Genomic DNA, 20,628 nt, shown 5'->3' with positions numbered 1-20,628 from the left:
GAGGAAAAACAGAGAATTCCTAAAAAGAATCAGAATGGCACCAGATTTCCCATTAATATCACTGAATGCTACAACAGTCTTTAAAGATTAAATGAGTTTTGAAAATAAGAATTTATATCTATCTAAACTAAAAATCAAATGTGATTCCACCATAAAATGTTACAGAATAGGTAAAGGCTCAGAAATCCTTCACTGAACCTAAGAAAAAATTACATAAAAAATGAGAAGGGAATCCAAGAAAATGTCAACATGAACATAAGAAACTATGGCAACTGGTTACGAATCTGAAGAAGACAATTAGGCTAGAAACAAATTTTAAAAGATTCACTAGATAGATTTTAATGGTTAAGAAATTGTCTTCCAATTGAAAAGTTTTTAATATTTCAGCACTACATTTTTATTTCAAATGGTTATACACTAAAAATATTTACACATCATAATTTGTATGTTCTAATCATTTATTTGTAATGTTTATCAGCCTATATGATTTATTTGTATTTCAAAATAGAATAAAAGCATCACAAATCATAACAATAAAAAATCAATAATATGTCAAGCAATAATTAGAATATAGAGTAGAAGAAAAGAGATAATGAAGGATGTATGTTAATCTCCTCATTTCTCACAGTGTGAAACTTATAGACATTATTTGAGCTGTTTAATCAAGAAACAGAGATATAAAGATCATATTTAAAGTCATAATGATAGTCACCAGAACACTTATTTTAAATTAATGAAAATAGGCAGAAGGAACTAAAAAGAAACTGGATAGAGACAGATACATACATACATAGATACAGACACAGACAATCTGGCTTGCTTCATACAATGAAAGGAAAGGAACAATAGTAGACGAGACTGGTGAAAACTCTCTAAAGCTGGAAGATACTCAAAAACCCCTTTGGAAATAGACAATTTTTACTATCAACACACACACACACACACAAAAAAAACCCACAATTACCAGTTTAGGTAAGAACTCAGGCTAAAGTCTTAAGAATACTAATAACTCTAAGTGAATCTTAAATAGCCCACTGCATCCTGGTCCAGACTGTGCCAGCATTCACTAGAATGCTATTCCTGCTCAGTTTCCCTTTCCCAAATACACAGTATCTCAGTTCATGTCTTTCACACAAAGCAGTGCAACTGCACTTCTGTCCCAGCTAAAAGACAGACGACCTCCACAGCACCAAGTGGCACATAGTTTTATAAATGCTTGATCCTGCACAATGATCCCACCCTGGCAAGACTTTCTTCCTCTTCTGGTTGCTTCACACATAGGCTGTATTTTCTCTGAACAGTCAAAAAGGTCAAAGAGAATGGCTGGGTATGTAGCTCAGTGACAAAGTGCTTTTCTAGCATGTGTGAGACCCTGGGTTCAACCCCCAATACCACACACACACACACACACACACACACACACACACACAAATAGAAGACAACGCTGCCTCTACGTTATTTCTAAGCAACAAAAATTATAAATCTTAGTTTTGATCAAAGCATGTTATAACCAAATTTCACTAACATTTAAACAAAAGAAGAGGGTATGGATTTATCTCCCCTTTATAAAGGAGTTGCTTACATTGCTCATTGATGGAATGAACCATCAAGTAAATATGGTTGCTATGAATGTGATTTATACAAAGAAGTGCTCAATTAATATTTTTCCAATGATACTAGCAGAAATGTAGTCCAATGGCCATGCCTCTGTTATGAACAATGTGGGTTTTTTTAGTAGTGAGTTCAGAAAAATCTCATTCACCCCCAAAATCTTCTGTAAATTGCTGCTACTAAATATTTCTCTCTGGCTAGCAGCAGGGACTAGCCAGGTTGAGGAGACACCACTATTCCAAACTTAGTTGAAAGGTTTCCCCCAACTACACAACTTTAACTAATATTATTCAGTTTTCCTATCTTGGCATAGACTCCACAATATAAATTAACCAGATAAAATATACTACTTTCTCATGCTTAAAGAAAACACTAACAAGTCACTAAATCAAAATTCCTAGGCAATAAAAGAAAATCTACTATGCAATTAATGGAAAGAGTAGTGGACTTAACATAAGTCAGTTGTTTAGATAGTGATAACATGTTTTTAAGCAATGGTGAAAGCACAACTATTTCTAAAGACAGTCTGAAATAGATCTGCTCCACTGTCAAAATAATATAAGTATTAATCTGAAATCAAAACTGACAATAGTAATTTAGCTTTCTATATATTGCTTAAGATTAAAGTAAAAATTATAATTAGCAAAAAGAAAAGAAAATTATAATTAGCAAAAAAAGAATTGGTTCACTATCTCACTTACAGAAATATTAAAATTAACTAGAGCACTATTTTTCAAACAGAACAAAAACATGATCCAAACTGAGACTACTTTCATTAAGATAGAAAAATTCTGGGATATATAGTACGCAGAAATGTGAGCTAGGACATATTCTTGGAATTAGCAGTAAGAAAGAGCTAATGAATTTATTATAGCCAGCCATTCTTCAGGTCTACAGTCTTAGCTCCAACTGTGTGCTTTAATAGAAAGGGTCATGTTAAAGTTTAAAATGTATAAAAAAAAAGAATTACTTCTATTTCTCTTCTAAGTTAGAGCATACTTGAGATACCACCTTGTTAAGGGCATACTGTCAGAGAGCAAGTATATGGAGCCCTTAAAAACTAATGGGAGAGAAGATGGACTATTATCAATGCATTTATCTTTCCTAGAGCCCTGCCTAGATATAGCTAGTTGTCTAAAATGAGCTATCTTTATTCATAGTTATTTTTATTAGTAGGCTAACCTTCTAATTAGGCTTATAGGTCCTGAAAATTCTCCGGATGTGACAAGTTTTCTCAGTAATTTTAATATGTAATCAAAATCCATTTCTAATTATTATTCATTAAATATTGCATATTATGTGAATTTTTTTAATTAGGTAGAATTACTGATGGTATCTGCCAGACCAATGCAATGATAGATGCTAAGGGAAAAATGCTCAGATAGATAAACTGACAGGTAGGGGGAAGGCAACAGAAAGTGTAAGCATTAATTAGAAAACCAGGTTGGCTGTCAGGCACCACTGAACAGGCCCATAAGAATGACAACAGAGGTGTGCAAGGAACATGCAGTGTTCCTTTTGTATCATGTCAAAGTGTCCAGGATAAATCATACTGAAGTACTGTGTTTTTAAACAGACAGAACATAAAAGATATTAAATGTGTAGGATGGATCTTCAATTAATTTGCAAACAGAACAAAGTATATAGTTTTTATGGTTTACTCAAGAACTAATAGTGGAACACCTGACTAGTTATCTGAATTTATTAAAGTTGTTCCACACCACGTACCTTGCAACTAGATGTATTCCCACTAGCTCAAAATTTCAACTAGCAACAGCCTAAATACAGATAAACCAAAACCATAAAAATTTTTTATGAAAAATTAAAAAAAAAAGATTGATAAAGGCTCCTCTGAAGATGAAAGAACACCTTTTACAAAAGAAACTAAGAGAAAAGAGAATTCTGCATGCCAAAAATAAAACAATTCAAATGACAAATTAAGAAACAGTTGGTGGGGCACAGTGGTGCACACCTGTAATCCCAGATACTCAGGAGACTGAGGCAGGAGGATCAGAAGTTTGACATCAGCCTAAGCAACTTAGTGAGACCCTGTTTCAAAATAAAAAGTAAAAAGGGCTGGGTATGTGGCTCAGTGGTTAAGTGGCCCTGGCATCAATCTCCAGTACAAAACAAAAAGAAAAATAAAAAGAAATATTTCTCATAGTCACAGAGTTCATTTCTCTAATATAAAAATGGTTACATAAATTATGAAGAAAAAAGCACTAGAAAAATAATCGAAGCACAAGAAGTGACAGGTCACAGGAAAGGAAATACTAGTGATTCACTCCTGTGGAAGGGTTTTCTTTCTTACTCATAAAAGAGAAACACACATTAAAACTATAAGCATATTTTCACTAAGATTGACAAAAATCTAACCTGCTGTATTATCGAGGATAAAGAGTGTTAACTGAACAATCTGTATAGAGGGTAATATCTATCAAAATTAAAATAGTCCAGAAATTCTACTCCTAGGTATTTACCCTATTCTCTTTCATGTGCAAAGTGATTGAAAACAATATAAATATTCAACAATGAAGTAAAATCAATTACAATATAATCACATAATAGGATATTATGCAGTCAACAACAAGAGTGGGATATTCAATCATTTATTTGTACCCTTTATTTTATTCATGCCATAAATATTCATAGACTGCCTACTGTACTCTGGGCACTCTGTCAGGCTCTACAACTTTATAACAGCTAATGCACTTAATTTTCTTCTGTGATTTCTTTACATGTTGTAAAGAACATTAAAGATATTAAATACACATTTCCTGTTTGGCATTTCCACAATGCACTGGAACTTTGCCAACAGCAGGAAATAGGGAGCAACAGAATGTATTTCCTCCAACTAAAAGAATGCCTTTCAGATAATAAAGAACCATCATAAACCAGCCAAATTAATAAAAAGTGAAAACTTATTAATAAATAAGTGAAGATACTATAATCTCTTCAGATTTAATTTTTTAAAAATAATAATGGTGTTTATAAAAAACAGAATCATAGGAGTGTTTTATGTCAAACTCTTCATCAACTCTAAGACCCCAGTACAGTGAAATGAATAGGCTTACTTATTAGAGACTGAATTTCTCAAAGGGTTAATATTTTTTGCAAGTTTAAATTGCAGGGGGAATATTGGCTTGAAGATTTATGTTCATTATTTAAACCATTTGTAGAAGATATATTATAGAATTTCCATTTGGAAAATAGATTGTGTTGTCAACAAAAAATCCAACATTAATCTCCCAAATCATTTGAAGATTATGAAGCACATGGAACAAAATTCTTTCTTAAATAAAATAATATGTCAGTGATTTTTGTATACTTTTTCTCAAAGCACTTCTACCATGTGCTGCTGTTTCATCTGCATAAGTAAACTGAGGAATAGCAACTGACCAAGCACATTTAAAAATTCACATGGGCTTAATATTTGTCAAATCTCAGTGAATACCATGTGTGCATGTATTGCCAAGGTCTCCATCCCTACTTGCTCCCATCACTGGCCTTAATCTATAGGATTGAGGGTAGAAAATGATAAAGATGTCCCTACCTTAACAATGTGTTCAGGACCTGCATGAAATGACTATCCGGGTGTTTGTATTTATTATAATTTAAGAACTTGTTTCTCCTTGCTAGTTTCAAATTCTATATAACTCAGAAGAAAGTCTAACAATGGAGGTAATTATCAATAAAAATTTCTACAGCTACACATCATTCATAAACGTCTTTAAAAGTTTGGAAAATTTTATGAGAAAAACCTAACATGGTAAATACATGCTTTTGCCTACAATTTTAAAACCATATTATGTTTTTTGAAAAATGCTATGTATTTGTTTCAAGTATAGCTTAATTTACCATCTTGGTCTATATCTTATAACTTACAAGTATAAAACAGGTAACATGTTCATTTAAATAGGTTTGTGATAGAGCATCACAAATGCCTATTAGCATGTCAGTCCAAAAGGGGTTCAGATCCCAGCTCTCTCCTTTCCCACCTGTATGATCTTAAGCAAGTAGTCTAATTTTGCTCACCTCATTTCCTCATTTACAAAATTAGGCTAAGAATTATGTCCACATCACAGAGTTTACCAGATTGTCCAATGTTCATCAAGTGCTGGCCGCTCTCAACAAAGCAAGTGCTAAGTTTGTGATTGCTTTTGTTGATTTTTCACTACCTTTTGTATTTGATGTACAAATGAGGAAGTGCTTTTGATAATGATAGATGAGTTGAGCTAATATACTTAACAGCACTTTACAAATCATAGTGCTATGTAAATGTAACTATAATCAATATTTGCATTTGCAGAAATTTGCTTACCAATTTGCAAATGCACTGAAAATTTGCTTTATAGACACAAAGTACCCTCTTGACTTTGTCATGTTTTGAATACATACACGTTGTTCTCTTTAATACTATAAATTCATACATATTTCAATCGTGTTAAATTTCAGTGCCTAAATATATTTTTAAAGAGTTGCTGAAATGCAAAACTGACTATGTTCTGAGTTGTAAAAACTTTAGACAGAAGTTTTTATGAAGCAAACTTTACAAGAGACCACTGTTTTGGACTGAACTCCTGCTGGGTCTTAGAAAACCAGTAATCAGAATGGAGTCATTCATGCTAGCTGCCACGTAATCAAACTAAATTCCAAAATGGGCCACTTTCCCAAGAAATATGGGAGATCACAGCAACCAATCAAAAGGGGCCCTGTTTAACTTTAAGGAAAGTAACTTTGAAACAACCAATCTGTTTCTGGTTCCCTGTTTCTGCTTTCCTCAGCACTTTTCTATCTATAAAGCCTCCACCTTTACTCAGCTTGTTGGGAAAATGTATTCTATTACAGAATGAGATGTTGCTTAATTCTAGAATCACACAAAAAAATCAATTGAATCTTTAAACTAAACTTGTCAGAATTTTACCTTTGACACCAGCAAACCAAATCATGATGGTTCTAGTTTATATCCTAGAACTTCCACAAAATAGGACTTGTGGGGCAACTGAAATGGCATAGATTGCATACTCAGAGAAACTTGGATTTCAAACCCAAGTCAGCTTCTTAATTGGGCAAGTTATTTAACTTTATGAGCCTAAATTCCATTACCTGCAAAATACCCATCCCACAGATTATTGTCAGTCAACAAATACTTATTATCTACTTAACACCAGAAGCAAAGTCCCTGTTTTCATAGTCTACATTAATGGGTGAAGCAGACAATACAGAAGCAACAAACAAAAAAGAATCTTTCAAATAGTGAAACATATTAGAAGGAAAATAAAATCATATAATATGATAAAGGTGAGAAGAAACTGAGACACTGTGGATTGTTCTGGGACACTTCACTGAGCACTTAGCTTCAGAGATGAGACCTGATTGACAAGAGGAAACAAGCAAGTTGCAACATAGGGAAGAGGATTCAAACAGCAGGAACAGCACATGCAGATGCCCTGAGGTAAGAAAAGCCTGGTTAGAAAAGGCCATCAAATATCTACTGTTTCAATTATAGTAAAAATAAAAGAAAGAAAAGGCCAGGCTGCATGGAGCAGAGATCATGCAGGGGTTGGTGAAGAAAGGTAGGACTAGATGAAGTTCAGTCAAGGGTCCTTGATAAGCCCTGGTAAGGAACACAAATTTTCAAATGCAGCAAGAAGTTCTAATAGGTGAGTGATAGGATCTGAATTACATTTCAAGATCATTTAACTGTTATTCAGAGGGAATGGATTGCAATACAATGGGGGAAGAAGTGGGGAATTCAGTAAGGAGACTCCTCTGTACTCCATGTCTGATAATAGTGGATCTGAACAAGGGTGCCAACAGAGAAAGAAAAGAGATATATTTTGGAAATGGAACCAGTAGAAACTGTTCTCATGCTTAATGGAGGTGAACAAAAGGGAAGAATCAGAGCATTAATTGCAAAACAGTTATTTTTTAAAAATAGGGCTGAAATCCACTTCTTGCAGCTGCCGCATATTGATTATGACCCTACCTGTAGGAACCTGTTGCAAGAATCAGGTGTTTGAGGATAATTATCATGTTCCCCCTCAGAGTCCTCTTCTTTGTCTAAATATCTCAAATGTTTTCAATCACTGGTCAGATGATTTTTAAATCCCTTTCCTACAATGAATGTCCACGTCTGACTGCATTTCATTTTCGCCCTACGTCCTTCCAGCAGCCAAAAAGCATGGAGTCTCCCTGTCACAGGCAGAACTTGATCAGAGCTTTCTATGAATGTCTGTTTGACAGCTGCTTCATAGTTTCTTGCTCCTTAAAATCTAATCAGGGAGAAAAGATTTGTACTTATGATGACATAAGCTGGAATACAATGAAAAGCACACACACACAAAAAAAGGTATAAGTGATCAAATGAGAGAAAGTCCATTTAATGGATAAGGGGGTCAGCAATGGCTTTTACAGAAGACTTCAAACCAAAAAAAAAAAAAAAATTGAGTCATGGAAAAGATGCTGAGAGGTGTCCATGGTGGAAATGGAAGAAAGAGAAAGTTGGAAGAAACTTGCAAAGGGAGAAAGCTACAGCATGAGGAATGGACGGCACAGAGACTTCAGTTTGCTGTCACATAGGGCATTATGGAAACCAGTGCACAAGGAGAACATAAGGAAAAGGTAGGCTTATGACGCAGAGGCCACACAGGGTCCATCATGGAGTCAATTCAGGTTCAATGAAGGATGCTGCTGAAGTGGGGGACTCTGTTCAGGGGATTTCAGTTCAGGATGATTATTCTGGGAGCAGATTTTAAAAGTGAGGAAAGAAGGGGAAAATGATGGTTCAAAAAGAAAGTAATCGGGGCTAAACAAAGCCTCCATAGAACAAATGGAAGAGGAGGGATGAATGCAGAGGAAGAACAGAATTTCCAGAGCTCAGCAACTGTGCTGATGGACAGGAACAACAGGGAAGAGGCAGAAAGCATGTCTCCTCGCAAGATAAGACAGGTTTTCACATGAAACACCAGTCATCAAATCCATCTTGATCACAGATTTATATATCATTATCTTTTAGATTTCTTATCCTACTTGCTTTTATAGCATACAGAAAGGAACTAAGTATTTTTTTATGTTAAATCCTAAGATTGTGGTCAGAATAGAAAATGAAACTTTTAACTTAGAAATAAACTATATATTTGGATTAATATAGTCTCAGTGACTATTTAAGCCCCCAAACCCTGCTATCCTGCTATACAAGAACTGATCTGACCACAGTACACCACCACAAAGCCTGGAATCCAGGCAACAAGCACAGCATATTGCAGTAAAGTTCCTGTCTCTGTATTCCTAAGTCAACAGCATGCTCTCTAGGCCCTATGTAAGCTGATCAGCATTCCTTGAAATGTATCTGATAAACACTGAGGGGAGAGGAGGAGAAGAGAAAGAGGAAGAGAGGAAAAGAAAGAAGGAAGATAAGAAAAACAGGGAGATAAGGCCTTAACATGGAAAAGAAAGAGGGCTAGGGTTGTATGCAGCTCAGTGGTACAGCGCTTGCCTTGCATGCATAAGGCCCTGGGTTCGATCCTCAGCACCACAAAAAAATAAATAAATAAAAATAAAGATATTGTGTCCATCTACAACTAAAAAAATATATATTTTTTAAGAAATGGAAAGAAATACTAGTTGCAGATAAGGTAACATATTCCTATGCAAAAATCAACACCATCGTATATTATCTTTTGAGTGGTTAATATGTGTCCTAACAGAGTTGATCCAGAAGAAAATCCCTTCTATTTTATTATAACTTGAAAAGTAATATATGATTAGGAACTCAGAAATTATGTAAAAGTGTGAACAAGAGAACCACATTTCCCTATCACTCCACCACTTAGAGGTAACCTGTGTTAATATTTTACTCATATGACCCTATAGGCACTTTGTACATCTTTTTAATAATAAAAATTAGGTAGTTTTGTTGTCCTTTTTTTTATTTTTGATATAATACAATTGGGGCCTCCTCTTCCTTCTTTTCCCTTCTTTTTCTGAACCACTCAGTTATAAAAAATTTAGGAGGTACAGAGCAGGAAAAAAAAAAAAAAAAAAAAAGTCTGAAGGAGATATGGTGGCCCAGAGCCCTGGAGCCCAAAAAGAAGTAGTAGAAGGTCTGCAAGGATGGCGTCCATGCTGGGGGACGACCTGGCTCAGGGAGTTAAGGTGAAGAGGGTATGCATGTACAGGACAGGGCAGAGAACCACAGGCCCAGTAAGGTGAAGAAGACAACTCACATAGCAAGCGAATGGCCTGGACTGCTGGAGCCAAGATAGCAAGCAGGACACCTCCACAGGAGAGTGCTGGAGGCCAGGCCCAGTAGGACAGTTTCCCTGTGGGGTATCTGGGCCCATGTGGGCTCTGTGTGCAAAGGAGGGTTCCAAGTGTGGAACTACTGGAGTTATAAGCTTATTTCAAGAAAGCTGGCATCTTTATCAATTGAATTTTCCCATCTTTATCAATTGAATTTTCCAATCCAGAAATTGTGTAGCTTTCCATTTATAAAAAATTTATATCCCTCAATATGATATTTTAATTTTATTCTCTTGCATTTCTAAGTTTACCCTTAACTATTTAATATTTTCATTGCTATTGTGAATTCACAATATTGTGGCTATTGTGAATATGTTTTATATTGTGTGTTTTTGGTATACAGAAGACCCATTAAAGTATAATACTTATCTGTAATTAATTACCTTAGTGAATTGTATTACTAGTCTATTAGTTTTAGTAATTTTCAATGGATCTTCCTTGGTTAGAACTGCTTTTTAAATTATTCACGCTAAAATTGGTGCCATCCTTAAATTTTGTTAATATAAAATTGCTTAGTTCAGATTGCAAATGGGAGAAAGACTTTACAATGATCATTAATTAAATCATTTATCACATATCTACTGCATACATACAATAACCCTGGCCAAGTTACACAACCTAGATAATCCTGCTTCCTTAACTGTAAAATGTAAATAGCCAAAGAACCTACCTAAACTATCTATCTAAATGAGAGAATGCATGTAAGTTACTTAGCTTTGCACATGGCAAGTGCTCAGGAAATGTTAACAGTCATAGTGACAAAGACAATGAAACCCTACAAACTGCCCTCCCCAACACCCACAGAACCACCAGAGAATGAGCAAGCCCCTCTTTGTTTTCCTTTTTTTCATTTCAGCCACCTCTATAGTTCTCCTCCCACCTGCCCTCCACCCTTCATTAACCAGCCTACACACACACACACACACACACACACACACACACACACACACACACGCACACTCACACAGGGATCTGTAAGAAACTCTTCTTCTAACGTTATGATCCCCTTGCCTCCCACTTCATTTGTAATTTCTGAATCTTTCAACATCTCATAGGCTCTCAAGAAATACTTATGGATTCCAAACAAAATTAGAACACTGAAAAAACACTCAGAACATCCTACTGCTGTATCAAAGTCTCAGTAAGTCAGTTCATTAATACACAAGCCCCACTCTACAATGAAATGTGAGGCAACCACTAAAACCATGACTTTAAAATTTTATTGAGTTAAACTTTAAGTGTCAAATACAATACTATTACATTTAAATTTAGAAGTGAAAATATATTCCCCCTCTCAAAAAGCCTGTGACGTTCAGAATCATTTTCTGATCATTGCTCTTGGACTTTACAGAAATCATACCTGTTTTCTTACTGAGTTGTAAATTGGAAACATGCTTCTATTGCCTACTAGCCAAAAGTCTAGTTTTGTCAAGAGGTGTATAACTAAGTCAAACTGCACACCGTGAACTTACCCACTTCTGCCAAAGTCCTGATACAGGATTCCACTGAGGCTTTCTGTGCGGGGTTTGGCCAGGTGCAATTGTAAATTCTGAAGGCAGACTGCAGCAGCTGAATAAAAACTGGCTGGTGTGTCTGAAAACAAAAAGAAACAAGGCAAGTTGTACTAATAAGCCACTAACATGCCTCATGTGGGATCTACGCGTTATCAGCAAGGTTCATCAAAATAAAATGCAATACATTTTTTTAACTTTCAGTGTTATTTAATATATATCTCATTCAGCCTACATTATTCTATACCCACTTCATGATCCACACTGTGCCAGACACTATAGAAAATCAATCATTTGCATTTTAACTATATTCTTAATCAGAAAATATGCCACTTCTTAAGCCAATGACATGAACCTAAGCAGTTTTTACAAATCCTTTTTTTATTCCCAAGTACAAATACAAAAGTGTTTTGGGTTTGGTTTGGTGGGGTTTCATATGATGGGCAAATAGAGAGGACAGCCGCTTTGAACTTCCATGGGGCTGAGGTCATGGCTCAGTGGTAGAGTGCTTGCCTGGCACACATGAGGCACTAGGTTTGATCCTCCACACTACACAAATTTAAATAAATAAAATAAAGGTACTATGTCCATCTACAACTAAAAAATAAATAAATAAAACAATTTCTTATATTTCTATAAAATTGTTTAAAATTTTTCCCTAAAGAAATATAATTGAAATGATATTTTTATAAGAGTAATATATAGTCACTGAAGAGTATTTGGGAACCATGGGAATAAAAATAGTCAATAATTTTTCAATGTGGAGATGATCAGTAACAATATTTTAAAGATAGAGTCATACTTATATTTGGAGGGGGAGTGGTTCCGGGGCCCTTCACAGATACCAAAATCCACAGATATTCAAGGCTTTTATATGAAATTGTGTAATATTTGCATACAACCTCTGTACATCCCCCATATACTTTAAATATCTCTATATTACTTCTAATACCTAATATAATATATAGGCTATATCAATGGTTGTTGCACTGTATTGTTTAGGAAATAATGACAAATAAAGTATGCATTTGTTTGGTCGAAATGCAATTTTTTAAAAAATATTTTTGATCCAAGGTTGGTTGAATCCTCAGATGTGAAACTAGCAGCTACAGAGAGAGTCAGTAGTATTTACTTCCTGAGTTTCTCTATGTGTATATGCATATGTATTCTTCTCACAAATTATAGTATAGAATGATATTATAACACAAATTTTGTGACCTAATATTACTTCATAAACATTTTCCTTATCAATCAACTTTCCCTTTAAAACATGACTTTTAATTGCTACATAATAAGATACTCTACAGATACACCACAATCTATTTAGCTATTCCCTTGGTGGACATTTAAGGTTTATATCAATTTTTGAATATTTTAAATACCTGGATGAAAATCTTAATGTATAAACCTACACTAATTCTTTTAGGATAAATGTCCAAAGTGAAACTATTGGATTAAAATGCCTATCCATTTAAAGAACTATGTCATCATTTCAACACTTGGCGTGTAGTCAACATATAGATGTGAAAGATGTCAGTCTGCTTATAGAGTAAGGAAAAATAACACAATTTCAAGATAGGGGCTCTTTATTTAAAATAAAGTTTGGTTCAGAAATAGGGATAATTTGAAAGAAGAATGCTTTTCAGAAAACAGCTGGGCACAGTGGCACATCCCTATCATCCCAGCAGTTTGGGAGGATGAGGCAAGAGGATCACAAGTTCAAAGCCAATCTTAGCAACTTAGTGAGTCCCTGAGCAACTCAGCAAGACCCTGTATAGAAATAAAATATAAGAAAGGGCTGGAAATGAGGTTCAGTGTTCAAGTGCCCCTGGGTTCAATCCCAGTACAAAAAAAAAGAAAAAAGAAAAGAAATGTAGAGAACAACTTCTGAACCAGACTGTAGATTTTTTTTCCTACTCCAAGAATATAAATTCCTTGCAACAATGCTTCTGCTCTTCATTCAGTTACCTGGAGGCTGGTACTGTTGTCTGAGAAAGGAGAGCTGAAGAAGCCACTCACGATGCTCATGACTGACTCCGTGATGCACTTCTCCAGGAAGACATCTGCGTGCTTCCTGTCTGTGGTGCTGTTGCAGACCTGGAGAGAAGAGCAAAACAACTCAGTATGCTTCATCCCATCTTTGCATCATAACTCAATACAGGAATCTTCTAAAAAATTGTCCTGAAATAGCTCTCCATAATAATTTTTATCCTTTTTAAAGTTGCTTTGATTAGAAACATTTCTACCCCCAATCCATTAAAATTGTATCATTTTCCAGTAGCTCCTCCTTCAAGTCTGACTCATCTCAGCCAGGGATCAGAATTCCTTCACAGAATCCAAGCTGCTTATTCTTGATTGGCTTCTCCATTCTCTTGCACACCAACCTGTCCCCTAGTCCCCAAGGTTGATTCTCCTGGAAAACACTTTTCCTCCCATTCAACATGAGGAAGCCAAAGAAGAAATAGTCTTAAGTATAAGAAAGTGGTAGATGTAATCAATGGTGGTGTGTGTCTGCATGCACTTTACCCAAACTGGACAGGGCAAACAAAGAAAATATCTGGAGGGGAGACCAGAAAGGTCAAAGGAGATAAGTCAACACCCTTTCCAACAATTCTGACTTTCTCACCTACAGATGATCTGGGAAGCATGGAAAAGTACTTTTGTAAGTATTCTTCTCAGAGTAGGCTGAGCAAGAAGGCACAAAACTAGAGCTACAGACAGACCAAAAAGGACAGCCCTGGAGCTGGGGTTGTGGCTCAGCGGTAGAGTGCTTGCCTCACATGTGTAAGGCAGTGGGTTCAATTCTCAGCACCACATAAAAATAAATGAATAAAATAAAGGTCCATCAACAACTAAAATATATATATATTTTTTTTAAAAAAAAAGGCCAGCCCTGCTTCCTGCTCTGTTCTTTACATCTGATTAAATGAGGCACAAACTGGCCATTTTGCCAACCTATAAATTTCAAAGTGTGTCAGGGTGGACAAGTTACAAATGCTAAGATGCATGATTTAAAAAAAAAAAAACACATAAAAAGCACACAGGAAACATGGAGATAAAAAGGAGAAAGAGGAGAACAGAGGGTGTGAGAAGAGACTGAAAAACAGAGAGGGAAATAAAATTTAAATGTTGACAAACTGTAGTGGGTAAATATGGTGGCCATATGTTCCAGATGTTCTTAGGCAATCCAAATTTTTATGTGATTTTTGTCTTTTCAATAAGGTGCTTAAGTAAAAGAATAAGTAAATGTAATTTCATTTGATATTGCTTTAAAACTCTTCATACAAATTCATAAAAGAGAAAAATTCCTTTCTCAAACCATGTGTTCCAGTGTTTTCAGTTTAGAAAACAGAAGTGCTAAAGCTAGCAATTGCTGAATGGGGGAGACGAGAGAGGACAAGTTTGTATCTAAGCCCTTTTCCATCTCATTTTTTCCCCTCTATTAAATGGCACCCATCTGATGTTTTTAGAACTAAAAGGTTTTTAGTATAACTAACGTCATAGGGTTATAGTAGGAAACAGTACAATTAAAGGAAATAAATTACAAGTTATGTAATCCAGCTATTGTCCCAGTACATAACATAGTGTCTGGCATATACAAGATGTTCAATACAGTAGTCCCCCCTTATCCACAGAGATATATTCTAAGACCCCTGGTAGATGCTTGAAATCATGTACTATGGTTCATCTACCAAACCCCCATGTATACATATTTTTTCTTATACATGCATACTTACAAAAAAGTTTAAGTGGCAAATTAGGTGCACTAAGAGATTAACAACAACATAATAAAATGGACCAATTACAACAATATACTGGAATGAAAATTATGTGAATATGGTCTCTCTCTTCCCCCACAATCTTATTTTATTTTCACTTAAATGCTTTCCAACTTCTCTTTGACATATCCTAATCGCCAGCATCACTACTCTTGTGTGTTGGGGTCAAGATTAAGTAAAATGAGCATCACTTGAACATAGGCACTGCAACACTGCTACAGTGGATCTAATAACCAAGGGGTCTACTAAGTGACTATCAGGTAGGTAGCATATATGCCATGGATAGGCTGGACCAAGAGATGATTCACATCCTGGGCCAGAGGGCATGGGATGACGGACGACACAGGACGTGTAAGATTTCATCAAGCTACTAAGAACAGCATGCAGTTTAAAACTTATGAATTGTTTGTTTCTGGAATTGCCCATTTAATACTTTCAAATTTCTGTCACCCTCAGATAACTGAAACTGCAGAAAGTGAAACTGTGTATAAGAGGGGACTTTTAAATGTTTGTGAAATGAATGAATCAATGAACTAATTTTTTAAAAAATAACTAACAACTCTTATTTTTTGTTTTGTTCATTAACTTTGAGCTAGGCTATCGTTGTGAGCCACTCTAACCTGGGATTAACATTTCATGTGGTCTCAGAACTGATATAAAATTGATCTTCCCAAAATGGATATGAATTAGGATTTTGTTCTATTGCTAACTTTCTAGCACTGGCTTTTACATTGAACTTTTCTGATATGGAGGATAAAACTGTCTTAATGTTGAATTTGTAGCAGACCAATTCTGGCTTAACCAGCAAGAGTGACCTTCTTCATTCATGATACAACATGCAATCATGTGGAGCTCTCTGGAATTATGAGAGTTATCACACTGCATTATTTGCAACTGGAAATTTGCCAAAGCACCACCCAGAAATTTTCCTTTCAGTCAATAGAGTAATAAAAGTTATCTATTTCTAGATAAAAGTCTTTATTCAAAATCTTGAATAGTAAAAACTCATGTTTACAAAATGGTGCAAAACCTATTCTCTTTTCAAGCTATTTTTTTCCTGCCTCATATGAATGGCATCCCATACTTTATTATCATTAATAGCCAAGAAATGTAGGAAGCTACTTTTCTTTTTTTAATTTATTTTTTAGTTGTTGTTCGACCTTTATTTTATTTATTTTATATGCAGTGCTGAGAATCAAAACCAGTGCCTCACATATGCCAGGCATGTGCACTACTCCTGAGCCATATCCCCAAACCCAGGAAACTACTTTTCTTATTAAAATCTTTTAAGAAATTTTCAGGGGACATGAAGATAATAAATAGGGTAATATTTCCTTGTCCTCTCTATTACTGATTTTTATTACCTCTTTACAACAAAGACCAGAAATGACTCAAATACAATTATATCACATTAAATTATCTTTTATGTGTTTTACATATGTTTTCTCAAGTTTCAATGGCTTTCATGTATTAATGACATAACATTATTTCCTATAAAACATTTCTATGTACTGTCATTACCTAAAAACTTGTTTTAAAAGGCTATATTTATTCCATCATTTTAATGTATTATCATGCTTTAATCTATTTTTGGAATAGGCTGAGGTATACATTACCAAAAATTACAAATCATTTTCTTAGTTATTTCCTTCTTGCTAGTCTTTTATGTGATTTCTTTTATTTTTTTATTTATTCATTTTTATTTATTTAGGCTATCACAAAGAATTATGCGAGATTACCAATTTTACTTTCAGATTTTTGGGTATATTTCACCCAAGAACGAGTCAAATGAGGGTGAGTAGACAGTTTTATACTACTTGTTGGGATGATCCTCTAAATAAATTTACGATGCTATCAACAATCATGGGTACATAGGATGTCCCTACATTACCATCACTAGCTCTAGCCTTCAGGTTCTGGTTGGGTTTCATTACTGCAGGGCACTGTCGGGAGATCACAGAGTGGAAGAGAAAGAGGTCAGGTACCTACCCACCTCTGCTCCCATGCCCACCTCCCTTTCCCTTCTGAGACTTCCATGTTCTGGGGACCCACCTCCGACTGGAGTCCATCTTGCATGTCTGTAAACTGCCCCCTGACAGGAATACTGTGCTGCCCACTGCCCCTTCAGGCCCCTAGGCAGTACCAGCTTTGTCTTGTTTCCGGTTCCTGGTTCCTTCAACCCTACCCACACCTCTCACAGTATGCCATTTGTTTCCTACTGAACAGACTGCTACGCCTACATATTATAATAATTATTTTGTCAATTTAATGATACCTAAAAGTTATTTCATTTTGTATTTCATACATTCTTAACAAGGCTGGGTACTTTTATGTCATCATTTCATTTCTGTTTTCTGTCCTATACAAGTAACTCAAGCCCTGGAAACCACTTTCCAACAACCTGGATAATGACTGTACATTATATATCAGTTTAATAGACCTTTTATAAGCTCTTTTCAGAGTGTGCACTCTGACTCTTAGAATATTTACATCGTTATGTTTCACTGTGTAAACTAATTTTTAACATTCAAGCCCTACTACTTATTTTGATCAGACCTATTTATTTAACATCAAGAACACAAAACCTCCCTTCTTCAAAAAAAATTATAGTCTATACATTTTTATTCTAGTTTTTAAACTCTTTATCTGCATTTTGCTGCTGTAGGTAACCTAACTTGCAGAAAATGCTTATTTTTTCCCCATACTGAAACTCACCTACCTTCCAATATTGAATAGTAATTTCTTGCCTCCTCCTTAGGTGGCTTCAGGTTGGTCTTACAATATGTCACTAATTACTTAAATCTCTCTCTAAATTTTATATGCACCAAGGATTTTCGAAATATCTTAATCCAACTGCATAAAAATAAAAGATTCTCAGTTTGTAATGTGTTTTCCAGCTTGAAAAAAAGGTATCCACCATCATTACCTTTCCCAGGAAAACAAAATCTACCTTTTGAAATATTTGTCCTCTTTTATTTCCAGATGAATTTTATTGTATATTTGTCGAAATTCATGATGTATCATACAGCTTCTTGAATTTTTAAATTCAAGCTAAACATTGGATTAGGAATTCGAATATCTGATTAAACAAAATAAAGTCCAACGTCTACTAGAGACCTTATTTCAATCAAGAAAGGCACTCTGCAGACAAATTAATAAATACAGAACGTGTGAAGTGGTAAAAAAAAATCAAGAAAAGAAAAACAGACTATAGAGAAAATAGAGAGAGGCAAGTGGTATAGAGAATGTTTCAGGAGGGATGATTATGTTGAGGATTACAATTTATTTACATTTCTTACATAACATCTCATTTTAATGAAGAACTGAAAGAGGAAGCAACCATGGAGATTTCTGGGGCAAAAGCAATTAACAAACTGTCTCCACAATTAGAATTCACATGCTCGGATGCCAGGAACCGATCTGTCGTGCTTACCACTACACACACAGCACTTCTGCACTTAGTAGGTATTCTATTTGATGAAAAATTTTATCAAGTGAAATTTTCAGACACGACTCTGCCTGAATTTTCCCACTATCATATACGATGTCCCTCCTCTCTTCTACTCTAAAAGTAATTGGTACCCTCCCAAAGATGACAGGCTATGCTAAATAAATTACCAGATGCTAGAGCAGCATTGTCCAATATAACTGTGTCTACAATGCCCAATTTAGAAGCCCCTAGATGCTCATGCTTACTTAATACTTAAATATGGCTGGTGCAATTGAGGAATTGACTTTAAATTGCAGTTAATTGATTCTGATTAAAATTTAACTTGAGATAACCACACATAGCAATCGGCTCTTGTACAGGGCAAGAATGCACTAGAACCGGTAGCACACCTTTGATCACTGAGAAAATAAATTCCAAAGATCATTTTATTATTCCTCAAGGGGAATAAAAATGTTCCTCTAAATATCTGAAGTAATATCTCATATTTATTTTAATTTACATTCCTTTGCTTGTGAGGTCAAAACTTTCCCAAGTGTTTGCTTTCTGTATCGCCTTTGTACAAGAATCACCTGTTCATTCACCAAATTGGTTCTCTTAGATTCTAAATTTATTTCAGAAAAAAATTCTTAATCACAGGAACTCTGAAAACTAAAGAGAAATAAAAAGGAAAACAAAATTATCCTAAATCCTATAATTTAGATAAAATCATTGCTGATATTGAAAAATTATTCTGTTATACTTTTCCTCTGCCACATATATTTTACATAACTGAGATTCTTCTGGAATCAGTTTTATATCCTCCTTTTTATCCAACACTTCATCAATTAGCATTTCTCACATTAAAAGCTCTCAAACAGTCTTGTTGACTCAACATCTATCGTATAGATATGTCAGAATTTATTTAATCATTTTTCTATTGTTTCTATTATTTGCTGCTTTATAATAGCATAAAATTATGTTGAACTTTTCTGACTATAAATCCTTGATGGTGTTTTAAAATTATTTCCCAAGGGCAGATTCTTGGAAGTTAAATTTCATGATATATTTTAAATTACTTTATATAAATAAAATAATGTAAATATACCATTATTTATATCATATAACTTTTTTTAAAATTTTTTATTTTTTTTATTGGTTGTTCACAACATTACAAAGCTCTTGACATATCATATTTCATACATTAGATTGAAGTGGGTTATGAACTCCCAATTTTATATATCATATAACTTTTTGCAGAAAGACTACATAAAATTATATTCTCATCTAATCAAAAGGATATATAAATGTGCATCCTGAACCATTACCAATATTATCTTTTAACTCTTGCAATTAGGATGGTTGGAAATTGGATCTTATTTACCTTTGTATTTTTTAGAATTATTAACAGTTGGACATTTTTCAGAGATCTATTAACTACTTATATTTACTCTTTCTATAAATCCTAAATGCCAAAAACAAATGAATCAAAAATGCTTGGTTTTTCCCATTGTTTTATTAGACTGTTAGTGCTTTCCTTAATAACATATGTAAGTTCTTTACTACACTTTTAAAAGTATATAGTAATTTTTTCCATTTTGATGGTTTTCTGAAATTTTTACTTGGAAAGTTTTTAAGTGCCTAAGTATTAAATCTTCAAACAGTGAAATGTCTAGAATATTCCTTAGTGAATTTCATTCATTGCTTTTATGCTTAAAAAGAACTTTCTCATCCAAATATATTCATCTACATTTCCACTCATTTTTAGTTTCCATTTGTCCACCTAAAAATCCATTTTTCTTATTGTTACCATATTATGTAAGTTCATTTCACCTCAAATAGCCAGTGTCCTCAAAAATCATTTTGATTTAATTTAAATCAACAATTTTGCTGAGTGCCTGTTCCATGCCAAGAATGTTTTACATACTTAGAATCCCATCAGTGAACAGAATATACAAAAATCACTACTTTAATGGAGTTTATATTATTAATTTAA

At 34.5% G+C, this 20,628-nt stretch overlaps 1 protein-coding gene across 3 annotated transcripts in view; it reads right to left on the bottom strand.

Annotated features, from left to right (window-relative positions):
• Nucleotides 1-20,628, bottom strand: part of Itpr2 (inositol 1,4,5-trisphosphate receptor type 2) — a 471,319-nt gene that overhangs the window by 223,888 nt on the left and 226,803 nt on the right. For all 3 annotated transcript variants that reach the window (XM_005328880.5, XM_040280879.2, XM_078015042.1), the window contains 2 exons: nt 13,395-13,523; nt 11,388-11,508 (listed from right to left, as the gene is read on the bottom strand). In XM_005328880.5, the coding sequence (XP_005328937.2) occupies nt 11,388-11,508; nt 13,395-13,523 (250 nt within the window). The remainder of the gene's footprint in view (nt 1-11,387; nt 11,509-13,394; nt 13,524-20,628) is intronic.

The sequence above is a fragment of the Ictidomys tridecemlineatus genome, chromosome 6, assembly GCF_052094955.1.
Source record: "Ictidomys tridecemlineatus isolate mIctTri1 chromosome 6, mIctTri1.hap1, whole genome shotgun sequence".
Classification (NCBI taxonomy): domain Eukaryota; kingdom Metazoa; phylum Chordata; class Mammalia; order Rodentia; family Sciuridae; genus Ictidomys; species Ictidomys tridecemlineatus.
This window is presented reverse-complemented; position numbering and strand designations above follow the sequence as displayed.